Source organism: Lipotes vexillifer, unplaced genomic scaffold (genome assembly GCF_000442215.2).
Source record: "Lipotes vexillifer unplaced genomic scaffold, Lipotes_vexillifer_v1.1 scaffold180, whole genome shotgun sequence".
Taxonomy (NCBI): Eukaryota; Metazoa; Chordata; class Mammalia; order Artiodactyla; family Lipotidae; genus Lipotes; species Lipotes vexillifer.
Genome location: NW_006796149.1, coordinates 1,848,546 through 1,859,508, shown reverse-complemented (window position 1 = coordinate 1,859,508; position 10,963 = coordinate 1,848,546). Strand labels below are relative to the sequence as shown.

Here is a 10,963-nt window from a genome sequence, read left to right as displayed (position 1 = left end):
GCAGGAACATTCATTCTGAAAGCCAGGATGCCACATAAAATTCTGCTCACATGAAGTGGGTATATGTGAGATGATAATCCTCTGTTCCAAAGACAAGAAGGTTTGGAGGGCTGGCGTGACCTCTCAGCAAGAGTATTTGAACAGACACTTGATAATTGTTAGTAGCATGAACATATGGACAGTAAGTACTGAGGGACTCCCAGTGAAAATACATATCAATGGAATCAACAAGTGTCCAGTGATGGAGACTAGCAGGAGTTATACTTTCCTGAGTATCAACTGTGCACAAAATACTACTGGGAAATATCATAAGGAAACGAATATATATGCTCTCTGCTCCGGAAGCATTCGCAGTTATTCTAGAAGAGATAAAATAACTTAGGTGAAAAAGCACAGTGACGGTATAGTCAAGGAAACACCCTCTGAGTGGTTCAAGTTCCATACAGCACCTGGGTACCAAGATTGGGGTGCAGGTGCGGAACCCAGAGGGTACTGGAACGATCGGGATAATTAGAGCAGAATCTGTCAAGGCTATACGGAAGAGGTGACTTTTCAAAGCAGAAGGGAGACAGGATTTGGTGAAAGAGGCAAAGCCACTACAGGCCACAGACAAAGGTTTGGCAATGGCCACTGGCTGGCTGAATGCAAGAGGCGGGAAGTGGGTTTGTTTGCCTGCTCAGAATACGGAAGGCATCCAGAGAAAAGGGCAGACAAAGGGTTGGGTTCAGTTGACGGAGGCTGTAAAAACAACCAACTACACTGTAAATCAACTATATTTCAATTTTTTAAAAAAGATTTTAAAAAATTTTAAAAAGCAATCAACTAGCTTTCCAAGGTGATCTCAAATACTTCCAGGGTTTCCCTGGTGGCGCAGTGGTTGAGAGTCTGCCTGCTGATGCAGGGGACACAGGTTCGTGCCCTGGTCCAGGAAGATCCCACATGCCGCGGAGCGGCTGGGCCCGTGAGCCGTGGCCGCTGAGCCTGCGTGTCCGGAGCCTGTGCTCCGCAACGGGAGAGGCCACAACAGTGAGAGGCCGGCGTACCGCCAAAAAAAAAAAATCAAATCAAATACTTCCGAAGCTTATGTTACAGGTGAGCAAGACCTGCATTTTAATAACCCACGAACTTGACTCTACTCCTTCCTGACCCAGAGGGACTCATGAATCCTCAGTCTGTCCACTGTATTAACTCCTAACCATCTTTGAATCCACCCCCTTTGCTCCACCCTTACCTGTCTTCAACAGTTTCAGCTCTCAGTCCCATCACCCGGTCACTGCCACAGCTTCCCTTCTCTCTGACCTTTCAGAACTCAGCCCTTCCCTCCTTCTGTCCCATTCTCCACCTGCGGCCATTCATTCAACAGAAATTTATTGATCATCAATGGCTACTTTGTGCCAGACACTTTGTACCTTCTTGGGTATCCATTTTCTATCATTCTGCTTTCTACCTTATTTGCCTTGGCCATATAGAACCTCTTCTGGCTCCTCAGACAAAGCTTTTTCTCTCCTTTTGGCCATCACACTAGTTGGTCTCTGACTGCACTATTCTTCCCCTTCTTCTTTGTCCAGCTCAACCTATTCATCCTCCAGGAAGTTTTCCTTGCCCCCTCACCTGCCCACCCAAGTCCAGTTAGGTGCCCTTTTCATGTGCTTCCCATGGTGTGCTATGTTCCCTGCATGCTACCCACTGCATGCTACCCACTGTAAAAGGTGCTGTTTACTCATCTCTACCCCATGAGGCTCTAAATACTGTGAACAAGGACCAGGTGAGTGTTTTCGGTCACTGACTCCCTACAGTTTAGCACAGTGTCTGGCACGTAGATGCTCAATAAATACTTCCTGTATGAATGAACAAATGCAATGAACTTAAGATGATAAAATACTGGGCGTTCTGTTTTCTCATCTCATCAAGGGCATTCCCAGCTGTTCAGATCTCTGAATTATCAGAACCATCCACGTAAGGTCAGCCCAAAGGTCTCTGGCTTGACTCCACTCACCTAACCAACTTACCATCCTCTGTCATTCTCCAGCCACATGTGACTGTGGGGTCCTGCACTCATGTGATGAGTGGAGCAGAGGTGAGCGGGACTGAGGGGAAAAGTGGGGAGCAAGGGGTAGGGGGAGAGACAGTCTACGGCGTGGGACTATTCAGATTCTGTCATTTAACCTGTTTCCTGGGCAATCTGGACTCACAAGTTTCTCCTGCCTGCTTCATTTTCTAACAACAACAACAACAACAGCAACAAATAGCAGAGTCCACTTGCCTTTGTAGGTTGCTCTGGTCAGGATGTTGCAGGTGCAGGTCTCATTGGAGACACTTTTACCCTTGCAGAGCAACCTGCCGGTGTCCACGTTCTGCACCATGCACTCCAAGTGTCTTGGAGAGAAGCTTCCCACCACAGTCACTGTCATCTGTGTGGGGAAGAAATTTCAGGAACCAAATTATTGTTTTTTTCCATCATTTCCATCCACCCTAGAGCCTTAAATGAACTCACCTCTGACTTGCCATAGAAGGAGAATTTCTTAGATTGCCAATATAAAGAAAGAGATGTTTTGTTGGCTATTTAATTTGCTCTTTTGTGAATCGCATATTCATATCCTTGGACTATTTTTTTCTGCTTTGTGTGTATTTTTCTTATCAATTTTAAGAGCCCTCTGTCTAGTACAGATATTAATCCTTATCTGTCATATTTCTGACATATGTTCTCCTGATCTGTTTGTCTTGCAATTTGTATGTGTGGTATCTTTTACCCTACACAATGTGTTTTTATGTAATCAAATGCAGGGTTTCTTGTCTTGGTTATAAAGTTCTTCCCAAAGTCTTGCTTGTGGACAAATATAATATTGTTCCACCATCTCTGTTGCTTTATTTTTTAAACTATGTCTTTAATCCATCTGGAATTTATTTTTATGTATAGTGTAAGATAAGGATCGAACTTTATTTTTATCCAGATGGTTAATCAGCTGTGTCACAACCATTTACTAAAAAAAAAAAAATCCTTTTCCCACTGAACTACCCTTTCTGTCATATATTAAATCACCATACACCTGCAAGCTATTTCTGAACTTTTCACTGTTCCAATTATCTATTGATCTAATTCTATTCCAATGTCATCAAATTTTTACAACTGCGGATTTAAATATATTTATGGCAACTCTATTTTTTTTTTTTTTTTTTTTTTTTGCGGTACGTGGGCCTCTCACTGCCGTGGCCTCTCCCACTGTGGAGCACAGGCTCCAGACGCGCAGGCTCAGCGGCCATGGCTCACGGGCCCAGCTGCTCCGCGGCATGTGGGATCCTCCCAGACCGGGACACGAACCCGCGTCCCCTGCATCGGCAGGCGGACTCTCAACCGCTGCGCCCCCAGGGAAGCCCAACTCTCTCTATTTTTATTTTCATAATTTTCTTAGCATTTCCTAGACATTATTCTTCCATATGAACTTTAAGATCATTTTACACAAATGGGGTGTGGGGACTGTGAGTTTAACTGGAACTGTACTAATATATGCATTAATTTTAGGGGATTTTATATCTTTATGATATTAAGTATTCTCATCCAAATACATAATTTTTTTTCATTTGTTTATGTTTAGGAGGGAGGAGGAGAAGAAAGAAAGAGAAAGAGAGAGAGAGAGAGAGAGAGAGTTACTCAGGAGGGAGGAGGGAGGAGGGAGGGAGGGAGGGAGGGAGGAAGGAAAAAAGGAAGAAAAAGGAAAAAGAGGAATAAGAAGAAAAAGAAAAAGAAAAAGGGAAGTTAAAATAATATGCCAATGGAGACCGCTTCTGCATCATATGCATGCAGAGGATCTGGTGAGGAGGTGTGCTAAATTTTAGGAAGCTGGGAGCATAGGAAGTGGTAACCTTATCACCCATGATGAAGAGTGATAGGTGTCCATCTTCTGTTATACTTCAGATCTCTGCCCAGACTCGGCACAGCCAGCTAAGACCACTGTCTCTCATCTTCTGATACGCTTGCTAAATCTCTTCTAGCCCTGGGATCTCACCCCGATCTTTCCATTTTCAAAAAATCCTGTTTCTGAGCCATAGGATCATGCTGGAATGCAAGTTCTTATAGCGCAACTTCCACTGGACTGAAGTCCAACCCTCTCCAGGGGATCTGAACATATTACTGAACCCCAGACCATCCCCAGCAACTCATCTTCAACACCTGGCTGAACTCTCAGGCATGCTCCTCCCCTGCATTTCTCCCTGTACCGCACATCTCAGCGCATGACCGTTATCACCCGTTATCCTGTACACATGTATGTCTCAAATTGAATTCATTGCTCAAACATCATAACAAAAGCACCGGAAAGCTTGTTAAAGTCATATTTTCACTAGCTGCTTTAAATTTTCCACATTGCCTTCCAGTTCTCATATACATAGCATTTACATAACTGTCATCATTGCATTAATTTATTCCATAAACATTTATCAAGCTTTTAGGAGGTGCCATGTGCTACACAAGGCATTGATTACTTCAGTGAAGCAAGCAGCTACTGTCCTTGCCCTCAAGGAGCTTATAGTCTAGCAGAAGCGTGGGAAAGTCGGCTAGATGAAAACCGGAGGGTCACACGGGATGGAGATCATTAAGAGATGATAGAAGCCTGGGCTAGGATGGTACAGTAGAAATGGAAAGAACTGTCAGCTTCAATATACCCATTAGAGGTAGCATGGGGCAGGACTGGAAGTGGGGCATGTGGATGTGGTAAGCAAATGGTTGGACACAGAGGTTACTGTACATTGCAATGGGACATACGAGCAGGAGGCAGACCTTGGGTGGAAAGATCAAGACTTCAGTTTTTGGATGTGTGTAGTTCAAGAGGCTTGTGTGAAAATTAAGAAGATATAATAAGCCTGGAGCCCAGAAGCAATCTGGGTGTGAGATAAAGGAGACATCAACATATAGATGGTATATCAAGCCATGGGAGTGGATAAGATTGTCTGTGGACAAAGTACAGAGTCAGAAGAGAGGAAGAGCCAAACCTGCGGCTGAAATAACTCCAACATTTAGAGTCAGGGAGAGAAGGAGCCAGCAAAGGAGGTCAAGGCATAGTCAGGAAGGAAGGAAGAGGGCTTCCCTGGTGGCGCAGTGGTTGGGAGTCCGCCTGCCGATGCAGGGGACGCGGGTTCGTGCCCCGGTCCGGGAGGATCCCACGTGCCGCGGAGCGGCTGGGCCCGTGAGCCATGGCCACTGAGCCTGCGCGTCTGGAGCCTGTGCTCCGCAGCGGGAGAGGCCACAACAGTGAGAGGCCCGCGTACCGCAAAAAAAAAAAAAGAAAAAAGAAGGAAGGAAGAGAGCATGGAGAAGGTGCGCCATGGAAAGTGATGCAAGACAGAGTTTCAAGAATGCAGCCAAGAGGCCAAGTAAGATGAGGACTTATAGTGTCTGCTGGAATGGCTCCAAGGAGTTCAGTTCAGGGGAACAATGGGGCAGAAGAAGTTGGAGTTGATCTTAAAATAGGAGACTACTAGTAAGTGTTTTCAAGCGCTGGAAGAAGAGGATAGCCAGGGAGTTGAAGGCATTTTTGTGCGACTTTGGGCTCCAGGCAAGCACGGTTAAAACGCTGATACCTTGGCTTAATGAACCCAACGTGGGAATCCTTGCCATGTTAATAACTCTTTCTTGAGTTAAGTTGGATAAAGAGGGAATGAGGACCCAAAGAATCAGATGAGATATGAAGTTTGAGTGTCAATTAGCTAGTAATGTCCATGGGGCCAAAGAACTTCTTGCCGCATAACATTCTATCATTCTATCAACAGACCTTACTTTACGTATCCTTCCCTCTTATGGCCAGTTTGGTTATTTCCAAGTTTCTAAGTCTATAAATGCCACTGCAATAACATCTGTAAGTTTATGGGTTTTCTTTCAAATTACTTCTTCAGAAGCCTAAGCCTGGAATTAGTGCTTCAAGCAGAATGAATATATTTATGACTTCTGAAACATATCGCCAAATTGCTTTCCAAAAAGGTTGTGTTAATTGGCATCGCCATCACTAGGTGTCAGCAAACCTTATTTTCACTTTAATTTGTACTTATTTGAGAACTGGTGAAGCTGAACATACTTCCATATCTATATCTAACCCTCTAAACCTCCTCTTGTGAGAATATACACTTCTGCCCACTTACTTTGTGGTGTTTCCAGATTTTTCTTTTTACTTTCTCCTAGCTTTCATATCTTGCAATTAATATTTTGCCTGTCATAAATGTTTTTCCTGAAGTATGCGCTTTAGTCATCTCTTATTTTTCCTTGTATAGATTTTTTCAAAAAGTCAAGTATATGAATATTTTTCTCTTGCTATTACAGAATATATTCCTTCAGAGCCAGAAAATTATACTTCCAAATTATCTGATGCTCAGTTACTTTCTGTTAGGTTTTTAGATGAATTTCTTAATTAGCCTAAAATTTATTTTATATTTAAAGTAAAAAAGGTGAATTAAACTATGTTTCCACATTGTAAGCCAGTTATTTCATCAACTTTTATGAAATAATTCTTCTGTTTCCTCTTAAGATAATGCTCTTTAAAATTTTTACATCTTTTTTTTTTTTTTTGGTACGCGGGCCTTTCACTATTGTGGCCTCTCCCGTTGCGGAGCACAGGCTCCGGACATGCAGGCTCAGCGGCCATGGCTCACGGGCCCCGCCGCTCCGCGGCATGTGGGATCTTCCTGGACCGGGGCACAAACCCGTGTCCCCTGCATCGGCAGGCGGACTCTCAACCACTGTGCCACCAGGGAAGCCCACTTCTGTTGTTTTTAATGAATGGGATCTTTTATTAATGGATGTTAACAGTTTGTCTTACATGTAGTAAGGTTATTGTTACTTGAATGTTTACTGAACAAGTTTTAAAAGCTAATATATTTAGGTTTTATAGATATACAACCACTTAAGATTAGCAAATAATGATATTTTTGTCTATTCCATTCTAGTAATTATTTCTATTACTTGTTTCTTGTATTACTACACGGGACACAACTTTAGATACAATGTTGGTTTTATCAGTGATGGAACTGATGTTTCTGTTCTGATTTGTAAAAGAACATTTCTAGTCTCTCCTTTAGGAACCGTGTTGTTTGTGGGAAATACTTTTATTCCTACATTTTTTTCTGTTTTTATCAGCATAAGCCATTTTTACTGTTAAAAATCTCTTTATAGGTATACAAACATAATTTTACATAATGCAAAATGAGATGTCACGCATCCCTTTTTGTGTTTGTCTGTGTGTATGAGGATTTCAGTTGTTTGTGTTTTTGTTTGTTTTTTTTTTTTACTTGTCTCTGACCTTTCCTCCACCACATGAGTCATTCCATCAGGGGAGCCTATGTTTACAACCTAGCACGAATTCTTCCATGTTTTTCTCCATGCTCAAATAACCATATAGAGCCATACATACATAAACATATACAGGGACATTTTTTGGATCAATATAAGATCATGCTATACATACTTTTCTGCACCTTGATGTTTTTACTCAACAAAATCTCATGAAGCCCCTCCAAGACAATTGGAATTGCTCTAATTCTTTCTTCTTAATGCCAATTTCATAACGAGGATGAGGATACACTGTCTTCTAATTGTCTTGTGTAAAGAGACAAAGCTTCTTGGAAACAGAGTCTCTGTATTATATGGGTTTTTTTCCCCATACCACGAAAGTTACTATAATGTTATTATAGTAATAATATGATGGGCAGTGAGCAAACACTCTTTGAACCAAGCTAATAGATAGAATCGGGGAAAACCATAGACTTCCATCTCTATGGGTCTGGGATAAGGAATTATTTAAATAACCAAAGATCTAAGACTTTCAGGCAAGTCACAGCTAACAATCAAGATAGGAATTATTTTGAAATAATATGACCAAGAGATGGAGACTGACATCTTATCGAAATTACTAAAATAATCAGCCCAAAGTTGGGTTCAAAGAATAGCTTTACTCAAATTACTAAAGTCGTATCTCCTTTACCTTGAGAGTGGTGGTTAGCTGGAGAGAGTGAGGTAATGGCTTTGTGGGAAGACCCTAGAGGGATTAGGGTAAACCACAGCGGGACTCAGGGTGGGGAAGAAAGCACCCATAGTTCTCTGGGTGGTAAACATTTTTTGTAATGTTCCAGACTAGATGTGAATGGTGATTAACTTATACTAGTGAACCCAAAGATACGTCAGCAAATTGCGTAAGCAGCACTTTTCAGTCAATGAACAAGTTACTTTCCCTCACCTCACTGAGCCGAAGAACCACCCTTAACATTTTCAAAATGATAAAAGAAAAAAAGCTTTGTGTAATCTTAACTCGTCGGAGTCCTGGGTGTATTCAATGATCATGGTATTTTCTACCAGTCTCTAACAGCACTAAAGTCGGCTATTCTGCAGACTGATAAGAGAAATAAAAATTTGGCCATACCTATACTTAGATGCGTAAGCATCCTTTTCACAGAATCTATTCATTCTGGTGCAGGGCTGATGGAGTCTTGGATGAAGGCTTCGACAGGTTTTTTTTGCCCCCACCCACCCCCACCCAACCTCCACACTGCCACCCACACGAGGACAACAGAAAGTGACAACAGTCAGATAACTTGAAATCCATGAGTTCTGATCAGCTATGACCTGAAAGCTTGATTCTTTTTATTATTTATCCCTCAGTAAATGCTCTGGCTCTCCTTTATTAAATGTTAAATCATCTTAAGTGGTACGGTTCTTGCTATTTGAAATGGCAAAGTGTAAGGGGAAAGAGAAAGTGACCCATCTCCTTGTTAATGTGGCATTCAAATAAAACAGAGTGAGCTCAACAGACAGGTCAAGGCTGCTGATGGTGATTCTGTACAGTTATCCATAACACAAGAGCTGTAATTAGGGAGAAAATGTCTCCTTCCAGCCACCGAGACTGCAAGGCGGGAATTCCATTCTCCCATGGGGCGCAGTTGGTATGTGAATCAGAAAATGCCTGAATATGCTCACGTTGCTACCTTTCTCTCATCCAATGACAGGGCTGATGTGCTGCCCATGGCGGTACTGCCATAGCAAGAGCCCACGGACTTTCCAGGGAACACCCCCCCTTGCGATATTCACTGCCCACATTGCTTTCTCTCCCTCTCTATCAACATCACCTGAAGCCCTGCACATAAGACAGTTGTCAAGAGAAGTCTGGACACATCAGGAAAAGAAACCATAAAACAACAAAATTCGACACTTAAGACACACTTAAGGAATCTTGACCACGAATCTGAACTTTTTTTTTTTCTTTTTTAATCAATGTGGGTTTTTTTTTTTTTTAAGATTTTTTTGTCTTTTGATGTGGACCATTTTAAAAGTCTTTACTGAATTTGTTACAATACTGCTTCTGTTTTACGTTTTGGTTTTTTGGCCACGAGGCATGTGGGATCTTAGCTCCCCAACCAGGGATTGCACCCGCACCTCCTGCATTGGAAGGCAAAGTCTTAACCACTGGACCGCCAGGGAAGTCCCTATCAATGTATTTTTCTGCGACACTAGTAGTCCATCTTTTCCTTAATTTCAACAAATAAAGGTCATCTTTAGCTGCATAAGATGACAAACTCCGTGAGGGCAGAGGCCCATGATGTGTCTTATTCTCTGCCACCTCCCCATCACCTTGCAGAGTGTATGGCATCTGGTGGGCAGTGAGTATCAGTTAACTAAATGAGTTTGATAATTTGATAATGAGGACTCTCATAACTAAGCTTATTTGATCATTAATGGATATTTTACACACAGAAGGAAGTTGGCGTCAGTTGTGTAAAATGAGACAGCAGAGACCTCTTACCTTATCTTTACTGCTTCGAAATAGGTAAATTTGAGGGCACTTTTTAGCTCCAGATGAAATATCCAGCCAGTTTTCTGAGTTCTTTAAATGCACACAATCTTCTTTAAAAGTACACCTATCAAAAAAGAAAAAAAGGGGGGGTAGCAGCAAAGCAGCACACATGCATCAGTTAAAACTTTCTCATACTTGGCTTCGGTTCAAAATGCCAGGTTTTGTATAGTGGATTGCTGATTTCAAGAAAATAAGAACATGATGCTAAAACCATGAAAAGCAACAGGAAACCAGCAGAGCATTTTTTCCATCATGTCTCAGAGCAGAGAACAAATGTGGACATGTTGAACTTAGACTCCTGAGCCATCTCTCAAGATAACATTGTCAAATACATCCAAAACACAGCTTCTCCTGCATTCTACAATTAAAGAGCCCCCTTCTAGAAAAACCTAGTACAGAACAGCTCAAGAAAGGGTTTACACATTGTATACATTTTAGGTTTGCGATTCATTTCTAGAATATCAACCCACTGTGTAACTTTTTTTGTTGTTAAAAAAAAAAAACAATCAAAGCGACCATTTTGTGCTTTGCAGTATGATAATCAAATAAACATATTGCAAGGGCAGAGTCTTCCCAAGAATTTGATAAGACATTCCACAACCATCTGCTACATAACATTTATTTCAACAGATGTCAAATTATATCAAAAGATACTGGGTAAAACATTTGCCAGGGCCACTTTGCCAAGTCGGCCAGCTCAGAGGATGCCCCCAAATAAATCTTAAGCTGGGGTCAGGGCCAACTACTTTGATAAACACCATCATAAGCTGAAAGGTGAGATCACCGCTTTGCTCGATGCCTGTCTCGGTCACTCTAGGTCATGCGAACTTGGAAACTCTTGCCTCACCAGCAGGGCCGCCAACTTAACAAGAAGAATGAACACCAAGGGCCCTGTGATTTCCGAATGGTGTTGGGCTCCACAGACATCGCCTGAACGGTATCAAGGAAAACAACAAAACATCTGTCATCTCTGCCTCCTCAAGGCCCAAGGTTAAAACGAAGGGGTGGAGAACTAGTGACAGTAAGTTTTAAAAAAAACTGAAAATTCATGAATCATGTGAGACTGAAAAGCAACTAAATAATAACCACATTCAGCTCTGGGGAGTCCCTGAAAGGATGTGAGTGGAGTGAGGTGT

At 42.1% G+C, this 10,963-nt stretch overlaps 1 protein-coding gene across 1 annotated transcript in view; it reads right to left on the bottom strand.

Annotated features, from left to right (window-relative positions):
- PLXNC1 (plexin C1) overlaps positions 1-10,963 on the bottom strand; it is a 142,399-nt gene that overhangs the window by 77,089 nt on the left and 54,347 nt on the right. Inside the window, 2 exon segments of the mRNA XM_007468207.1 lie at positions 2,264-2,411; positions 9,777-9,891. Coding sequence (XP_007468269.1) covers positions 2,264-2,411; positions 9,777-9,891 — 263 coding nt within the window.